This window comes from Aulonocara stuartgranti (assembly GCF_965226115.1).
Source record: "Aulonocara stuartgranti genome assembly, chromosome: 7".
Classification (NCBI taxonomy): domain Eukaryota; kingdom Metazoa; phylum Chordata; class Actinopteri; order Cichliformes; family Cichlidae; genus Aulonocara; species Aulonocara stuartgranti.
The window spans coordinates 40065568-40085666 of record NC_138945.1 but is presented as its reverse complement, the minus strand read 5'-3'; the positions used below and the strand labels follow the sequence as shown (position 1 = coordinate 40085666).

Sequence of the window (20099 nt, the reverse complement as noted above, 5' to 3'; positions counted from 1 at the left end):
CCTGAATAGGTGATAAAGCGATAGCTCTTTCAGCCCAATTCTACTTTTTCTGCAATCCATCATACAAAATGTAATCAAATGGAAAAGTCTCTTTTTAAAACTTGTTTTATTAGTTTTAATCTTTTAACTTTATGCATCAAGCAAAAATTTAATTATATGCAACATTCTCTGACTGGAAGAAATTTGTTTAACATTTAAACCTATTTTCTGCACGTTCCAGCACATAAAATAAAATATTTTTTGTGATTACACTCACTCTTTCAAATAGATGCAAGTAAAACACAGCAGAAAATAAATAAAGTCAAAGACTAGCAGTCCTGTTGCTCTATTTTCACCTGTAAAGCAGGACTACGGTAGGCGGAGGTTTACCCTGGTGCAGGTGTGCCGCAGCGGTCAGTTGAAGAATCCGCGAGTTTCTCTGTGAGTTTCCCATTACGTCGTAGCGCACTCGGTGCTTGCTTGGAAGTTTAGGGGTTTTTCGCTGTAAAAAGAAGTTTTCTTCCCACACATAACGGACGCTAATGTTTTTGTCACTTTTTATGGAATCAAACTTAAAGTAAGGTCAGTACTTCCACGCTTTAAACGCTGCACGCTCATACTCTCTCTTGCACTCGATATAGGATCCATTGTTGATCTGCACACAGCTGTTGTCACAAAAGTCACACTCGCTTAGGTCACTGTCATGAGACATTCTCGCAAAAAAAAATCACGGTTTTAGTAACGCAGTAACGCAGCGTTCCTACAGGAAAGTAACTGTAATCTAATTACCGTTTTTGCAATAGTAATCCCTTACTTTACTCATTACTGTAAAAAAGTAATCAGATTACAGTAACGCGTTACAAGTAACGCGTTACTTGTAACAAGTAACGTGTTACTGCCCATCTCTGTTCTCATGTAACCAAATGTGTGCCATGTTAAAACTTATTCACCCACCAGAAACTCAACAATCATGCAAAACTCCTCATCAGCATTCTGTTTTCTCCCTATGATGCAATCATCTGTCCTCCTATAATATTTAATCCACTAGTCTACGTATCACTTCCATCTTACTGAGTGACTTGGACAAGATGACAAACAGAATCTCATACTTAAGATGCTGTCTGGTCTTCATGAGTGTCATTGTATGTGTATATGCATGTAGGGTTAGTATGGTTAATGCATTTTCCGCTTGTGTGTGTTTTATATACCTTTCTCATTTTGTGGTCCAAACTCCTTCACAATTTTCCCACTTAAATCAGTTTCCTTTTTTCCCAGGATTGCTAACCCAAATTTTGATTTCCCACACTAAACGACAGCCTTCCTCTGTGTTCTCACCTGCTCCTCTCACTCTTTGCAGTCCAATGGCAAACAGTTCTCTTCAGCTTTGTCCTGTGTCATCCTCACTGTCTCATCTTGCCATTCCACTCCAAAAGTGGCCAATGTCACTCAGACAGTCTCCTCAAAAGTCATCTTCACACACAGTGAAGTTGCAGCTTGCTGGAAACGCATCTCCATCCATCCATGATGATGGGGTTTTCTTACTCTCTGATGCCGTTTGTACACACTGCTGCTGGACCTCTCTCAGGACTCTGTTGTTGTCTCTTGGGCTGCTATGAATTGTAGATGTGCTGTGCTTCTGGAACTGCACTCCTTGTCTTCAGGCAGAGGTTAGCTTCCATGGAGCTTGTTTTTTCAGGGTGAGGAACACATGGGAGTTAAGCTGTAAACACCACTCAGCCAAAAGCTCTGCCTCAGTGTTTCCTAATGATGTGAAACCTATAACTTTCTTCCAACTGCTGCATGTGGAAAATTGATCCAGGTCTGCTTTTCACCTGAAAGTGACAAACTAAGACATTTTCATTGTTCTCCTCACTGCTTAAACAACACACATCTCTCTCTCTCTGTTTTTTTTTTTGGAACTCTCCTTTCTTAAAAACAGAAAGTGGCATTACAGTTGTTTCAGGCTGAGAAACACCAAACACTTGCCATGTTATCATTCATATTTCGTCCACACAACTATTTTTTTCTTTTTTGTGTCCACTGGGCAGGTGACCTGCAGAATCATGTCTTCCCCAGTTCGAGACCACTTCACTCACATACTTTCACACCTCTCTGTAACTCACACACACCATGACGTCAGACACAATCACCTGCTTTTCGACAAAACAAAAACATGATGCTGATGTTACAAAAGTCTCACACACATGAATCAGGATGCAGAAAAGCTGTTGCCCATATGGGGTGCCAGGAAGAAACTAAACTCATGGATAGCTGCATGCTTGAGATGTCATAGCTCTGTTTCCCTCCCCTCTGATAAGGTCAACCAGCTCCTGCTCTGAACATGTGTAGCTTGCTCATCAGCTTAAAAGCGACTGCATACAAAATGACAATCAGACTCACTCACGCAGACCACGTCTGGCCCGCACACGCACACAAAATAGACACATATGAGCTGTCACCACTTTCAAGTACAAAGTTGTTATGAAGTCTGTCACAATCCCCCCTTTTTTCCCCTTTATTTATTTATCCTTCTTATTTCATTGTACTGTATATTGTTACTCTTATTTGCCTTGTATGTCTACTGTACAAACTGAACTGGAATGACTGACTGTTTGCTTTATAATTTCAAATAAAGTTTGGGGAAAAAAAGAAAAAAAAAGAGTGACTGACTCCAGGTGAATATCGCCAACAACAATAAAAATAAGGTGTAGAAGATCTCCATCTCGGCAAAAACCTCATAAAAAGTTAAAACCACAGTTAGGAACAGAATTAAAACAAAGTTAAAAACAAAAAGAAAACGCCAGTAAACACCTGCTGCAGGTCGCCACAAGAGCAGCACCCCCTTCTGGAGGACTAATATTTCACTGAAAAATATCTGATATGCATATCAACATAATTATGGATGATTATAAAAAACACACACATAAAGAAAATACATCAAAAGACAGATTGTATTATATTTATGTATCAAATATGACAAAATGCAGATTTTACAGAAGTAAAATTATCTCTAGTTTAACCCTTTAAGACCTACCCCAAGTCCGCCAGAGCTTATATTATATTTTTACATGCTGTAGTGCCATTTTTGGGAGCATTTCAAGTTGCTATACATCAATACAACTGTTATAGCCCAAATTTTCATAATATGCATGCATTAAGGGCATAGTAATTACATAAATTGCAAAAAGTGCAATAAACTACAAAAAAAATTTTAAATCGTTTTTGTTTTTTTAACATATATTTCTAGTTAGAGAAATTTAAGAGGCTTATCCCTCTAAACTGCAAATACAAAAAAGTTGCACAAAATAGTTTCCCACCATAGGAAATTTATTTTAAGTGTCTTCATAGTTTTATTTTTGAAATACACCAATTTTTATATACTGCAGGAAAAACGAAAACAAATATTACAGTGCAAATTTGCAAAAGAGCAGCATGTGCATCACAATAAACTATTTCCAGCAGTGCAATATGAGTCCTAAGCATCCCAGAAACGATACAGAAAGTCATAAAGTCAAACACAACTTTTAAAAACACCAGTATAGGCTCATCAGGCCCTGATGGTAAAAGACTACATTTTCGCGAAAATGACGTCACTTCCGGTTTCCGGCAGGTCATGGCGGACATGCGATAGTTCGTGGTGATGTCTATTCCAACCTAAGAAGTGTTACGAACAACTGATTGGCTCGGCAAAGCGTGTTTCTAGAATATTATGTTTTTGTTGCTGCAAGTGCTTTTTATGCAGTTTTTGCAAAGCTATATGTGGAAGGAAACTGTGACCTAGGACAAGCTGATGGCATAAGATGTAAGTACAACTCCTCCGGTTTCATATGCAAAAAAAATTATTGCACTAGCTTATGTGGTTGCAGTTCTACAGGGATTTAAAAGTAGTTGCGCAAAACGGAGCATGCCGCTCTGACCGGTTTTAAAGGGTTAAACATTTAATTAGCGTTCTGCCTGCACAGAATGGATAGTCAAACAAATTGAATAATCATAAATACGTATCCCTAGCCCCATTTTATATTTATTACTTTATTTTTGTATTATCATTATTTTATAATTATAGCACTATAATATATAATAAAGGAAGGATTCTGGATCAGCACCATGATGCAAACTTGTGGCCATAGTATATACAGTATAGATTTTTTAAATTTATTACTAATGATATAACGTTGGTGAGAGTTTTTAAGTGTGGATAATTAAATAATACATTAATCCAATAGCAAATTTCACCTTGCTCTCAGATGGACAGCAAGTGGAGAGCAGAGATGGACAGTAACGCGTAACGCGTTACTGTAATCTGATTACTTTTTTCAAGTAACGAGTAAAGTAAGGGATTACTATTTCAAAATCGGTAATTAGATTACCGTTACTTTCCCGTAGGAACGCTGCGTTACTGCGTTACTAAAACCGTGATTTTTTTGCGAGAATGTCTCATGACAGTGACCTAAGCAAGTGCGACGTTCATGACAAAAGCTGTGTGCAGATCAACAATGGATCATATATGAAGTGTGGGAGAGAGTATGAGCGTGCAGCGTTTAAAGCATGGACGTACTGACCTTACTTTGAGTTTGATTCCATAAAAAGTGACAAAAACATTAGTGTCCGTTGTGCGTGGGAAGAAAACTTCTTTTTACAGCGAAAAACCCCCTAAACTTCCAAGCAAGCACCGAGTGCGCTATGACGTAATGGGAAACTCACAGAGCTGCCATATCCTTCCACTGACCGCTGCGGCACACCTGCACCAGGGTAAACCTCCGCCTACCGTAGTCCTGCTTTACAGGTGAAAATAGAGCAACAGGACTGCTAGTCTTTGACTTTATTTATTTTCTGCTGTGTTTTACTTGCATCTATTTGAAAGAGTGAGTGTAAACACAAAAAATATTTTATTTTATGTGCTGGAATGTGCAGAAAATAAGTTTAAATGTTAAACTAATTTCTTCCAGTCAGAGAATGTTGCATATAATTAAAGTTTTGCTTGATGCATAAAGTTAAAAGATTAAAACTGATAAAACAAGTTTAAAAAAAAGGGACTTTTCCATTTGATTACATTTTGTATGATGGATTATGCAGAAAAAGTAGAATTGGGCTGAAAGATCTATCGCTTTATCACCTCTTCAGGTTGTAAATCGTGTTTTTAAAAAGTAACTAAGTAACTAAGTAATTAATTACTTTTGAAAATAAGTAATCAGTAAAGTAACGGGATTACTTTTTGGGGGAAGTAATCAGTAATTAGTTACTGATTACTTTTTTCAAGTAACTTGACCAACACTGGTGGAGAGTGATAAATGAGATGAGGAGATGGAAGGAGGAAGAGCGGCACAGAGTGAGTCACAGACAGAGCCTAGTTTATTTCCCACAGTTGTTTCAATCACTTGCTTTATGATTCCAAGCGCTGTCACCAATCTTTGCATTTTATTATCATCTAATAACACTTGTTTAATCAGCTACCATTTCTCCTATGGACTTTTTGATGTCTACAGTTTCAGATCAACACAAACCTGCCCTCCAGCACAATCAGCAGCAGGAGCAGCAGTAACCCCTCAACAGCATCATTGTAATATATAGGTAAAATATAAGCTATGTTTGCTTTGCGTAGTCCCCACCTGATGACAGTGATATAGTATGATGCAATTCCATATTAGATTCTTGATGAATGTGGGTTGTTGTTATTCAGCCTGGTTCTATGTGCCCCTTTTTTTAAAAACTTTGAGCACCTGCCCTTTCAAACATCTCTGCACAGCCCTGCTGAACTTGTGTTTTGACCGGACTTCGGGCTCACAGATAGGAGGATGGAGGACAAAACAGATGGTGTAGAAATAAGACCATGCTCTGTCCAAACATGCTTTCGAGCTCCTTGGAGGTCCTCCTCTGCTGGCTGAACTTGTTCCTGGCCTTCCTCCAGGGGCTCAAACACAGAGTTTACAGTCAGTCAGCTGGCTGTTCTACTGTTTGTTGACCTGGAGACACATCACAGCACAGCAATCAGGCTTTCTACGGCAATTCTATCCTATCCTCAAATGAAAAAGGAGCAGCTTCACTCTCAGCTACAAACGTGCTCAGTACCTGACGATAGAGATGAAGACCAAGGATCATGAGTACAATGACCAGCAGGACTACCAGTGTGATGACAACACCTTTAACAACATCTGAGTGTGTGGGATCTAATAAAGACACATTCACAGTCAACAAGCATCATTAAAGAGATAATTCATTCAGTCAAGGCCTCTGGATGGCTGGGGCCTGGATCTCCTCCATGCCTGCTTCATGCCCTGGTGGATGGGTTTCTGGCTCCCCACACTCCATTTAACAGATCGTTAAATGGAAAAACCTTTTTAATACAAGCACACTGATCCACACAGGTGTGCACACGGGTGTTCACTGTTCACAGACACAAACAACATCTTTCTTGGCTGCTACCTCAAAGCACATTGTGCGCAGTCGGACCTGCGTGCTGCACAACAACATTCAATATTTAATATTGACTAGTGATGGGAATTCCGGCTATTTTTAGTGAACCGGCTCTTTTGGCTTCCAACCGGCCTGTTTGTACATGCTTTGGAGTTTTTACACAATTTGGAGTTTGTATGTGCTTTGTCTCTAGGGGCCAGCGTAAATATACTTTTATTTATTCACTCAACATAAAATGTAATAAATAAATTATAAAATACAAAAACCAACTATTCACATTTCAACTTTTAACTATTTAAATTTCCAGCTTTTTCCTTTTAAACAAATTTAAAGCGAAACAACACAAAACACTGCAAACCACAGCACAATTAAACATCAATTAAAATATTCAAAACAAAAAGAAGATGTATATTCTCTGTCATATGGACCTGCATGAATAAACTTTCTGAATCCTTTATAGTAATCATCCACAACTATTTTCAGTTGTGGATGATTACAATGCCTTTCTAATGTGATGTTGTTGTCCCTGGCTCTCTTTCTCTCTCTTTTCCTCCCGCTCTGTTCCTGTGCTACTGCAAGTGTAACTACCGCCCCTCCCCCCTGTGAAGCGAAAAAAAGTGCGAGAGAGAGGGTGAGAGAAAGAAAAAACAAAACAAAAAAACACGTCGTTCACTTCAAAGATCCGGCTCTAAGAGCTGTTTCGCGATCGACACATCACTAGCATTTACTGTTATTTACACTTAGCATGATTATTGCGATGGTGCTGTGCTTATTATGTTGCTCTCTTTTTTTGCTTGTTTTCTCTTGTTTTCTTTTTTTTTCTCTCAACAGGTGATCCAGGAGGTTTTTTTTCTTTTTAAGTGTCCTTTCTCACTTTCCCTGTTCTCCTCTGTTTTTCCTTCACCTTTCTTTCTCCCTGTCCTATTCCCCAGCCATGTCTGTCCCATCTGTAACAACTGAAAATAAAATAAAATAAATCCGTTGGGTATCTTTGTTGACCTTCAGACATCAATTCTGATGGTTAAAGAACCAAACGGGACAGGCAAATATAAGAAATTGGCATTTTTCTTAGATTTAACTTAAGACATGTCAAAATTGCTGCACTTTGGTGGCAAGTTTCTAGCACAATAGTGATTTAAAAAAACAATGTAAAATTGAGTTCCTGCCAAGTTATCTGTTATGTGTAGACACAACACTGGTTGATCAGTCAGGTACAAGGACTGGACTGAAAATGAGTGATAAAGCAGCTAATGTCCAAAGAAAAACAGTGAAAGACCTTCAAAAAGCTGGAGACCTATTGCTCAAGACCACATGTGGTCATGTGATAAAGTACAAAAATACTTACTGCATATTTATGGCTAATATTTCTATGTATCTCAGAATACTGCAGTGTATGCATCAAAGTAGTAGTACCATAACTCATAACCTGAACCTCTCTGTTATTTAACGCTGCCCTGAACACAAACCCAGCAGCCTCTGCTTCAACTTACCTGACACAGTGACAGATAGCAGGGGGCTCTCAGAGGACAAGTCATGGTAAAAAACATAGACGTGATAAATGCAACTGTAGTTTCCTTGGTGGGTGGGCTCTGCAGCAGGAAACAGGAAGTGGGCGGAGTGATTGACAGCTGGCTGGGTGTAGTTGTACGCCGTGTTGGATGAGGTGAAGGTGAGCTGGAAGGAGCCCCCCGGGTACTGTGGCTGGATGGAGCAGCTGATGGTGAAGTTTGAGCCCCTGGACACCTGAAGCCCCTGCTGCTGGGCCATGGAGACCCCATTCATGAAGGACACAGAGATGATTGGCTGAACCAGCAGGTCTGTAAACATTGAGATGATGCAAGGTGAGGTCACATCTACCTTCTGTAAAAAAAATGTAGCAGGATCTCAGCTGGGTGCACTCTCTCCAAAATCATTTACTGTAAACACCAGAGCATATGTCTGCTCCTCGAGCCCTCTCTCGAACCATTAACCTCCAGTTTTCCCGTCTGGTGGACAGTTTGTGTTCTTCATTCAATTTGTTTCAGTTTTCAGGTTGTTTTAGTCACAGCAGCTCTTTATCTCCTTTCTTATCCCGACTTGTCTGTTTTATTTCCATCCAGTTTGGAGATGAACTTACATTTTAAGTTAGTAACTGGTTTGCTGGTGAACACTGATTGTCTACAACAGATGCAACAGTCAAGGTAAAATGGCTTTCTTTTGACATTGGGTATTAATATGTGTTAACTTTTAGTTTGCAAAGTTTTCATGTCACAATTATACAAATGATTCCACTAATTATGTCCAGATACTTTTTTGGTGTTGCTACTTCAGTATCAGCTAACTGAGCAGATTTTGTCTTTTAGGGTTCAGACGGTAACTCTTTTTGCCATTTAAGAAAAGTCTGAGATGGTTAAGTTAAATGAGACAGGCAAAAGGAAATACAGGAATTCAGGTGTCTTTACTGGTCAAGCAGATAATAAATAACTGAAATAAAAATGGAATGAAGCATTTGATAAAATTTCCCAGAAAGTATGAACATATTTCAGAAGAGCAGTGATCGTGACAAACAAGAACTAAACCCTGCAAAGTCGATAAGATAAGGATATGTGATAGATGATTCTGCTTACCTTTGCAGGTGACATTCAGGGTTAGGAAAGAGGAAGATGATTTTGCACATTCTCTCAGAGCAGATCCGGAGTGAACACAATCAGGCTCAATTTTCAACACAGAAATCTCAGAGGGCTCATTTTTCCATTGTATAGAAAATGCAGAGCCACAGCCCAAATGTTCACAGACGACATGTGCCTCCTTCAGATCCCAGTCAAAATAATCGATTGTTCTCCACTTTCCCACTTTCACCTCCAGCATGCCTGCACAGCGACTGGCTTGGCCCACCAACCTGACAGGCTCTGAACAGAAAGCAGAGTTGTTACATAAGTCATTATTTTGACAGTGCCGAGTTGTTTTCCCTGAGAATCTGTTCAGTATAGGTTTGAGATAAATGTTCTTAAATTCTGCCCCACACAAACGTTTTTAAACCTTATTGATGAAACACTGCAGCACGACCTGGAAATTTAAAGAAAAGGACCAAACTAAAACTGTATTTAACCTCCTTTATGTTTACTTATTTAACACTCTGAGAGAGCAAAGAACCGTCAGCCTGCTCTCTGAGTCCAATTTCATCCACCTCTTGTGTGAGGAGGACGTTCTTCCTCACTTCTTCTCCCTTCTTCTGCTTTTCTCCTCCTTCTCCTACTCCAGTCTTCAACAATTAAGGTAAACTGGGAACCGCTTATTTAGTCACTCTAGCCTCGTCTCCACTGGACATTTTAACCCTATATAAATAGCTTTAATAGCTGCAGGTCCAAGAAACTGACTGTACCTGTCTACAGACTTGTCTCTCTGTCTCTGTCCTTCTGCCTTTGTCTCTGGGCAGGCAGGTGAGTGACAAATGAGGTAACCAGCTTGAGAGCGTAGGCGAGTTAAAATGACAGAGTTCTTCAATTCAAACAGGCTTAAAGGAATCCGTGCTGAAGCTCTGGCATATGTGCTAAAACAACTACACAGTGCTTCAGAAGCACAGTGTCGAGGCTTCATTAGTCTGGCCAGAGTGAGGTGATCAATGATGTCCAAAGATTCATTCGTCCCTTTTATGGTGCCTGATCCAGTGGATTACAAAGGATTAAATGATTGGTATGATCATTTATGTGTATAATGTATAAAAATATACATATACATTACAATACTACATTTAAACATACCTATCCCCTGGTTTATTACATGAGCATGTGGATGCAGGGACCTGACAGCAGAGGTATACTGCCAATATGTACATAAAATGTGCTGGGAGTATGCAGAGAGTCATCAGTAAAAGAATAAAGTGAGTTTGAACCACATCAAAGCTGCAGCTCCTGTTCTACCTGAGCAGCTGAGTCCAACAGCTTTGCCAGGTGAGCAGCTGTTTCTAGCTGAGCCTGAGCTTCTACAGTCCAGGAGAGCAGACTCATGGCCTCCACACTGGAACTCTTTGCTCCACACTGGAGCCTCCACTTCTTCATAGAGCGCCCCCTGGAGGACCGAAGGAGGCCCACAGCCGAGCTCCCTACAGACCACCTCTGCATCCTGCTGGTCAAAGTCAGCTTCACACACTGAGGACCAGCTCTGGTTAGACTTCACCTCCAGTCTGCCTGAACACAGACTGGAACCATTCAGCAGCCTGACAGAGTCTGGAGACATCAGAGAAGATCAAACAGAGAGATCAGAGACAGCAGAGACATGTTTCAGCTGTCAGTGATTTGTTTTTGTGGTGCGTCAATATCAGCAAATATTTACTAAATTTTCTACTTTTTCTGAAAAATAAAATGATACTATTTTAGAGAATACTCCAAAGATTCAAAAGGGTTACTTTAAGAAGTGCCTTGACTACAGGTGGCTGTGTGGGTGTCAGGATACTGATGAGCCACAGATGGACTGATAGAAGAAGTCTTTTCAGGCTTATCTGCTGCTGCAGATGATGTGCTACTATTCTACCTGGTCTTTGTGTCTGGTGCATCAGTGTCACTGATGGGCTGACCTGAGCAGGTGAGCTCCACGGCAGAGGAGAAGCCTTCTGTTGTTACACAGTTCCTCAGAGCAGATCCTGACTGAACACAGGTAGAATTGACCCCCCACACTGAGCTTTGTGGGGACTGTTCTATAGAAACAGCGGAGCCACAGTCCAGATGTTTACAGAATACAGCTGCTTCCTTCAGGGTACAGTCAATGAATTGCAATGGTTTCCACTCTCCCAGATGTTTCACCTGCAGTGTACCTCCGCAGTGATTGGCTCCTCCCACCAACCTGACATCATCAGACTCTGAACAGAAAGCAGAGCGTCATCAGTAAAGAAGCAATTTTACTTCTGAAACGATGAGAGACAAATGCGAGTCACGATTTTCCCTCAGTGATTGTTCATTTCACTTTAATTTTTCTGTGTACCTGTTGAATCTTGTTTTCCATAAGCCTGAATTCCTGAGGAGAAAATCAGAGAACCATCAGCATAAAGCAGGATTCTGTGGAGCTCAGCTGTGGACATAACTCTTAGTGTTAGGGTGATTTTGATAATAGTTGTCATTCTTGCACTTAAATTTGTAGCCTTGTTTCAAACTGTATGATTAAAGACATTCTTCTGTTTCTATTGTCCTCCCCTACATGTAGAATGGTGGGGGAAGCTACAGTGTTTAACTGCAGGCACATCCTATGTAAACGTTCTGTTTTCTTATTTAGTAAACTTGCTGCCCTTTATGGCCTCACCTATGCTTGTGTATGGTGTACCATTAAAGGGGTTAAGCCATATACAGGGTGAGGGGAGATGACCCTTTGTGATCAACAGGAAGTCACTTATTTGGGTTTTAACCTGCAAACACGCACGCACATGCACACGCACACGCACGCACACGGGTTGACAATGGGTGGTGCTTGTGTATTCACAGAATAAAAGGCTGCAGGGAAGGGTCGGTCATTTGAGGTCGGGTGAAGAGCTGCAGCCTGATCCGACCAGGCTTCCCTTGCAAGTTAAAACGGATCGCTGTTTGTCTTGCTTTGTTCACGGGTGATAAGTCTCTGAACCAGCAGGGCCTGCAAGCTCAGACCCAAAACTCAGGTTTTGTCTGATTAGTATCTTCTGTCAGTATCTTATATAATATCTAAATAACCAGAGTGCAGAGTACAGAAGTCAAAGACTGATTTAAAAGCATGAACAACGTGATCAAATAAAATTTAGTTCAATTCAGTTTTATTTATATAGCTAAATACCAATAAAAGTCACCTCAAGGTGCTGTATTGCTTTTGTTTTTCACAGATGCAGTCTTGTAAACTTTTTTTAAACACATGTTGATCTTGAATCAAATCCCTGAAGAGCATGAACAGTTTCCAACTGGAAATGACACCATTATTATTTACTACTGGTTATTATTACTTGTAGTTTGGTGCTATACAAATAAAATTGAATCAAACTTAACTGAATTATTAAACATAGTATGTGAAGAAAACTCCTCATTTACATTTTAAAAAATGGAGCATAGATATTTATGATTCAAACGAGAGCAGCACAATATTGGGGATGCAGTCAAAATTAAGAGAATGATAAATTATAAAAAATGTAATATCATCTGTAAAGCATCTGATTGACAAAAGCACATGTTTTTCAGCATGACAATGATCAGAAACACTGCAGTAAAAGCATACCTAGACAGTGTAGAATAAAAAGGGGATGTTTTTTCCTCTTCTAGTTTCATTATTTTAATATGGCACGATTAGTTCATTAGAATCATATAACCAGCTTTGCATTAAATATATACTGAAGTTTTTGATCTTACATTAGCCTTTGTATTACAGTGATTGTTATAACTCTAGTTTGATTTTCTACTTACAGGTACCAGAATAATATGATCTTTCATTGCAGATGTGACCATGATCAACTTATACATATTGCAGTTTGTTGCTTATTATAGAGTTGTGCTCAAGTTAATTAAGGGTTAAAAGCTACAGTCAGCGTGAATGTCTGACTGATCTATGGAGGGGAAAGGCTTCGAGCATAGAGGGCCGCACGCGCTTACATACCACTGATATCATATTATTCTTTGTGGTCTTTTATTCAATTATGTTTTTTGCTAAGTTTAAAGTGGTAGTTAATTAAACAACATGCTTACAGTACATATAATACATATAATCTAGGAATGTGTCCGGCCTGAGGTCTTAACTCATTTGGAGTCTCACTATATTTTGCTCTACTTGGTAACAGATGACCAGAGTCAATAATTAGCCTCAGAGACCCTGAGGGCTTGAAGTTTATTACCTTGTTTGGAAGGTGTTATAGAAAGTAGAAGTTCTATGTCTGTTTGTAGCCATTAAAGATGTACAAGATGCACGATTAACTGTGACTAATGTCTGGAACCTATTTTGATCTGTCATTACGCATGAAGGGGCGTTCTAATACCCTGATTTTTACAAAACTATGGAGATGTGTTTTTTGTGATGAGATCTGAGGCTGTCTGCATACAGTTTCCATCTCCCACGGGTATGACCATTAAAATCATCGTTTGACTTGACCCGGCCGGACCAGTGTTGTTATTGTGGTGTTTCTCCTGTCTCCATCCCCAATATTTTGAACCATAACAACAGACAAACAGTGGAACACTGTCAGTCATGGACTCCCCAGAGCCTGAATATTCCTGACAGAGAGCAAAACAAAAGGCAGAAACACCAAGAGAAGTGCTTTGAATGTCCTTCAAGAAGAGATGACAGAGAACTGCTCAGAGAGCTCAGATTGAGCTGAAGTATGAAGCTGCTGACACCAAATATTGACTTTCAAACTTGTTTTCATTAGTGCAATAAAAACAAATCAAAGCAGTCCTACCTGAGCCCCACAGCAGCAGCAGCAGCACAAACAGCTGATCCATGTCCGGATAAACGTGTTTCTGTCTGTGCTCTGCTATGTTCATCACATGCTGTCTGGTTTATAAATTTAGGTTACACTAGTTTCGTTATAATAGAAGAATTTGCTAAAAGAAAAAAACAAAAGCACAGGGAGGCGAGTTGTGTGTATCTGCCAAGAGAATCTCATCTTACTCATCACATGATCAGAATTCCCATCGTTTATGTTTACTTTTCTCTGTTCTGTATGAGTCTGTCACAAGAGTAAAAACATAAACTCAGTTATTACTAATGCTGAAATTATTAAGAATCCAGCAGCCAGAGTCCACGAGTAAACCACCAAACCAATCTTATCCAGGAGGAAACTGTCTCTCAGTGCAGCTGGTTTAAGGTGTAAATCTCCAACTTTTACTAGTGAATACACATCTGTTCAGTTACTATTGCTGAATTCATTAACACAAGGGTGACAGTGGGTAAAGAACAGTCACCAAAGAAAGTTTTTCCTCATGCAGTCATTGGGTGTTAGTGTAAATGTGAATGTTAGACAAGGCACATAGATGCAGAATAAATAAAATATATGTGTGTCTGTGTGTGGTTAAGTGAAGGAGGCTTTTAGTAAAAGTCACTTGGACTGCTCAAGTATGAGCAGATTGACCAATCAGAGCCATGTGTAATGCAGAACTGAGTGATGGAAAAATGTAGACAGAGGAAACAGCACTGAGTTCTTTCAAAGCAGCAGTCATATTCTTGTAAAAATGGTGATTTGTGTGGGCTGAATAAACTCCACCCACCCCGTAATAGGTCAGCATTTCTGATTATCCCCCAGTCCAGTTGAAAATTTTTAAACAGGAGGAAGACCACACTGGTGAAATTTACTGCTGATAGTTAATAAAGTGTAACTTGGTTTTGCAAAAAACAGTCAATAAAAGATACATCAGACCGAGAATGATATATGAGATAAATGAAAACATATCTCATGTCAAAGGTTAGGAAGTCTCAAAACTCTGATTATGGAAGAAAGTCTTCTGTGTCTGTGTTTGTGCACATCTTAAAGCACAGAAAATGATTTGGAAGCAAACAGAAAAGGACAATAACTGTTAAAAGAAAAACAACTGAGCTGAAATAAGACGAGTTGCTGAAATCAAGGACCAAGAGCCTTAGCTGGATCAAAAAGTACCACCCAACATACCTAATATAAAACATAGCAAGAGGAAAACAACACAAGACAGCACATTCAGATAAAATGAGTCACACTCCAATAATTCATTCCACATGTTGGTAAAAAATCCAGAACTGAAATCCTGTTTCCAGGAAGAAAGCCACAAGAGTCCATGCAAAGCATTAGCTGCGGCTTAGAAATTCTCAGGAAAGTGCAAAAATTCAGCATGGAGATGTCCTGAATGCAGGTGTCATGCCAGAAAATGAAGACCAAAACAAAATGTTGGCCAATATGAAAAACACAGTAAGATAATGCCACTTCCAATACAACACTAACAATGCTTCTTTACCAGGAACAGAAATCTAGTGTTTGATAGTGATGCACTGAAATATGCACGTCTGAACCTTTTGAGAATGGTGGTGAAAGAAACACTGAGCAGCAGAGACAGCGAGTAATTGTTTAAGACTAAGGCATCTTGGAACGGTTTGAAAAGATGTTCTTAGAGGTTTGTGTCAGTGTATGCTATAATGCCATGGAGTTTGTGTAACTGTTTGGCAGTGTGAACAACCATCTTTGAACAGAGGTGGTGGTTTATGACACCAACTGTCTGCCATCTATAATCGAGTTTTGAGATCCCTTCCCAGAAGCCTTAACGCCCACTCACATCCTGGGCCATTTGACCTCAATAAATCACATGATAGGGTGCAGCTAGGTTTCACAATGGGTTCACCTTGCCTGATTGTGACTCATACCCGTTTTCACACCTTGGCTCATGTGAGAGGAGTGTGAGCGTGTTAATCACTGCCCTGCACCCTTCCTTTGGAACCCCTGGAGCCCTTGTAACAGCCGTTATGGTGTGGTGTCCCTTTAAGACACCCAAGTCGAGGGTTGATGGTGTCATCAGTGTGTGCCACTGCTCTCTCGCTCTCTCTCTGTGATTATGAGGACACGTGCCTTCACGCTCGTGCTTAACGAGGGACGGACTTATGTTTTCTTTTCGAGACCCTTTTTTTGTTTTGTTTGCAGCGCTTGGGTTGTATGAACGCTGGGCATTTTGTTGTTGAGCCGCAGCTCATTAAAGAACCACCGTGGATTACTGATACCAGTGTGGGTGTGTATCCTTCCGCCTAGCCTGCTAGGTGTTTTGCCGCCTCTTCTCAACCACACAACACAACCCAACGTTACAAAATGGCGCCCGAACATCTTCTCTTGGACCTCAGTATGCAGTATCTTCGAGCAGCGGATGATTGATACACTGAAAGGTACATAGAGGAGAAGTAGAGCTAGTAGTAGCCTGCCATACTTCGCGGAGACAGACTCGACGCGGACGTCCGATTCGCCGGATCACGGAAGTGTGTTTCTACGGCAACGAGTGGAGCCGCCGCAGCGCTGTTTTCGGGATGTATTATCGTCATCTGCCGAACGCCTTTACTGCGACATTTTTGGATTAACGTGGATTCACGCTACTTGGACGCGAGATGGATGCCGCTTCTTCATAGTTTCTGAAGAACATGTAAGCGGAGTAAAGCGCACCGGATTTTTTTTTTCCTTCCTCGCCAGCTGAGCTCACGCTGCAGACTTTGCTTCGTTCGTACGGTCTCTGCAGGTGGGAACTTTTCCACGGGACAAACCTCTATACCGCGTCAGGACTGGACAAGTCTGGTGTCCTCTGGAAAATCGCCAAACTGATGTTGTGAGTGTATTTAAAAAAAAAAAAAGAAGAAGAAAAAAAAAGAACGCTGTCTATATTTCAAACTGATTTGCTATTGATTCTCGCTGGCTTAACTGTCCTTATTGAAATGCTGTTTTAAGTGCATCTGACTTGAAAAGGTGTTGCTCATACTCAGTTACTCGTAAGTTTGGATCTATTTTACACCTAAATGCTTTTGATCCAGGGTGTTTGCTCCTTCCACCTCCACGTTTCAAAGTCAGATAAGACATGTGCAGCTAAACTTCAGAATTCACATGTTTCATATATTTTTGTGTGACCAGAACTGAAGTTGATTTCTGCTTAACTGCTACCTTGTATAGATTTGGGTCTTTGATAAGTGTGTATTATGGCTACTCATCCTGACTTGAATGACATGTGTGATGATATAGACTTTATGTTACACCCCAACCGACTTACTGCCAGACATAGTACTGCTGACCTTGGGCATAAAGTGCAAAGTCTGCAAGCAGAGGTTGATATGCTTCAGCAGTGTCTTCATGACTCTTTGGACCTCCAGAGGAATATTCTGGAGCAGTGGACTCAACAAAAACGACCAGTCCCAAAAGTGCCAGCTGCCCAGATTACTCACCCTTTTCCTCAGGCCTCCTCTACCCCATATGTGCCAGGCCTGCCAACCAGGGAAACGCAACAATCTATCTCAACACCTGGCCCCACGCAGCCCGCCAGAGCCTTGTCCCAATCCCACTCAGATTCACTGGAGCTAATTAATACAACCAGAGTCCTTGCTGCGGCATTGCACCAAGCTAAATTGGAGCCCAAGGTGTTCGCTAATGATGGCAGCCTTCACCCAGAAGAATGGCTGCAGTCTGTTGCTGCTTATAAAACCTCCTTAGACCTAACAGACGCCCAAATCCTCAGAGAGCTGCCACACTTCCTAGCTAAGGAACCAAGAAAGTGGTCTAATGTGCTCATTCCTCACATATCTACATGGGCTAAGTTTTGTGAACTTTTCAGAACCGTCTTCTTGCCTGCTGACAACCAGGAGCAGATTTTGAGAGGCATCCTGGACTGTTTCCAGCACCCCGAAGAACCTCTGCCAACGTTTGTTGCCCACATGCTCAGTGAATTTAGGAGACTGAGGAACCCACCATCTGAACTGGAGCAAATTGAGCTCATCTGTAACCACGCAGTGGAGAAGTACAGAGTAGCACTGTACGGAACGCCTGTAAAGTCAGTAATTGATCTAGTGCTGCGTGCCCACGAGCTGCATTCTGTTCTTGGCACTAACCTTTCACGGCCCTCCCGAGCTCAGCCGAAAAACAGAGCTGAGGGAGGACCCCGCTGTTTCAAATGTGCCATGCCTGGTGTTACCTCTCGTACGTGCCCTAACTGTTCCACTGATTTTCAGGGAGCTCGACACTCTCCCAGGATGGCTCCGGAGCTTCCCCAAACGCTGTCTCCTGACCAACATCCAGTAGCTCAGCCTGCGGATCCAGATGAAACTGGCGGGGTCAGGGAGACGAGAGCAACGGGCAGGAGGCCGGGAAACTTCAGGGGGGGAGAGTGTTTCACTGGGGCAACCCTCCCCCCAACCAATAACTCAGCCCTCATCGTCTTTGTCAAATCAAAGTGTGCCACCAGTGCTCAATCACGTTGAAGATGGAACTTCGCAAGCATCGTGGAACACCCCTCTCAGAGTTAAAGTGAACTTTAATGGGGCGGCTCTGGATGCCACACTAGATACAGGGGCATCTCTTTCAGCAGTAAATGCAGACTTATTATCTGAGAGACACCGAAACCAGTCATTAGAGAATCCGTGGGATTCTCCTCCAATAAGACTGGCCAATGGCACCAACTGCAGTCCATTAGGAATAACCTGGCTGACCATTGGATTTATGGGCAAGCGAGTCTATCAGCGGTTTGTGATAGTGCAGGACCTGTCATCCCCCTTTGTTCTTGGGATGGACTTCATGACTCGCACTTCACTGACAATACATGTCCCAACAAGAACTGTAATTATGGATGATAATCCCCCATGTCTTGATGAACTCTGTGAAAATGGCTTTGTGGAAGCTGATCTTGAGTGTGGAACTATGACCCTGCAGAACACCCCGCAGCTCCGTGATAAGGCTGGAGAAGCTAACTTGGATTCTGAGGAACGGGAAGAACTGTTGGAGTTGTTAAATAGTTTTGGTGACCTGTTTGATGGCCACCTTGGTCGCACTTCTCTGGCAGAACATGTCATTGTAACTGGGGATGCAAAGCCTGTTAACTTGCCACCATACCGCACCTCACCAGCTAAAAAGCAGATCATAGAAGAGCAAGTGAAAAAAATGCTACAGGATAACTTCATCGAACCTGCATCAGGACCATGGGCAGCCCCCGTGGTCATTGTGAACAAACCCCCCCGCGAACCACGGTTCTGTGTTGACTTCTGTGGTCTGAATCAGCTGACCGTGAAGGATTCTTACCCACTCCCACGAGTGGATGAATCACTGGACTTTCTGTCGAGAGGGAAGTTTCTCACAACACTAGACCTCGCTCGAGGTTACTGGCAGGTCCCCATTGCTGAAGAAGCTAAACCAAAGACTGCTTTTATCACGCACTGTGGCCTGTTTCAGTTCAGAGTCCTTCCTTTCGGCCTGTGTAACGCCCCTGCGACTTTTCAGCGGCTTATGAACAATGTTCTAGCTGGCCTGATTTATAAGTCCTGCGCGGTGTATCTAGATGACATTGTTGTCGCATCACCGACCTTTGAGCAACACCTGCTTGACTTAAAAGAGGTCCTTGGTAGGTTTCAGTCTGCTGGCCTCTCTTTAAAGCTGAGCAAATGCCAATTCTGCCTTTCAGAACTCACCTTCCTTGGTTATCGGGTTACGCCGGCTGGCATTCATCCTGACCCTGACAAGGTGAGAGCTGTGACTGACTTCAGAGTGCCGACCACAACAAAGCAGGTTCGACAGTTCCTTGGCCTGACTGGCAACTATCGCCGCTTTGTGCAGGACTATGCCCGCCATGCAGAGCCACTCTTCGCCCTCACTAAAAAGGACGTGCAGTTTCACTGGGATGACAAGTGCCAGGCAGCTGTGGACTTTCTGAAACATTCAATAACCTCAGCGCCGGTCCTCAGGTTCCCAGATTTTTCGCGTCCATTCTTCATTCACACTGCTGCATGCGATGCTGGTCTTGGGGCAGCATTAATGCAAAAAGATGAGGATGGCAAAGACGTTGCTGTAGCATTTGCTAGCCGGGCTATGCACAAATCGGAAAAGCCCTACTCAACTCCAGAGAAGGAGTGTCTGGCCGTGATCTGGGCCTTGGAACATTTCCGACCCTATGTCGAAGGCTTGCACGTAACCATTTACACCGACCACGGCAGCCTCAAGTGGTTGATGTCTCGACCGAATCCCTCTGGCAGGCTTGCTCGGTGGTCTCTGCGCCTTCAAGACTTTGACTTCAGCATCATCCACAAACCTGGAGAACGTA

General features: G+C 41.8%; 1 protein-coding gene and 1 long non-coding RNA gene across 3 annotated transcripts in view; one reads left to right on the top strand and one right to left on the bottom strand.

The window, feature by feature from the left end:
* LOC309712231 (CD5 antigen-like) overlaps positions 1-20099 on the bottom strand; it is a 229228-nt gene that overhangs the window by 9659 nt on the left and 199470 nt on the right. Inside the window, exons 1-6 of one of the 2 annotated variants that reach the window (XM_082542887.1) lie at positions 13766-13885; positions 11347-11379; positions 10943-11224; positions 10290-10595; positions 8997-9278; positions 7881-8207 (exon numbers count right to left, since the gene is read on the bottom strand). In XM_082542887.1, the coding sequence (XP_082399013.1) occupies positions 7881-8207; positions 8997-9278; positions 10290-10595; positions 10943-11224; positions 11347-11379; positions 13766-13850 (1315 nt within the window). In that variant the 5' untranslated portion in view covers positions 13851-13885. Of the gene's footprint in view, positions 1-2912; positions 5940-6045; positions 6144-7880; positions 8208-8996; positions 9279-10289; positions 10596-10942; positions 11225-11346; positions 11380-13765; positions 13886-20099 lie in introns of those variants that run through there. The other variant, XM_082542886.1, reaches the window with a different exon arrangement.
* LOC309712256 lies at positions 8126-9081 on the top strand. The gene is made up of 3 exons (XR_014278218.1): positions 8126-8205; positions 8490-8570; positions 9005-9081. It is a non-coding gene; the product is annotated as an uncharacterized lncRNA (long non-coding RNA).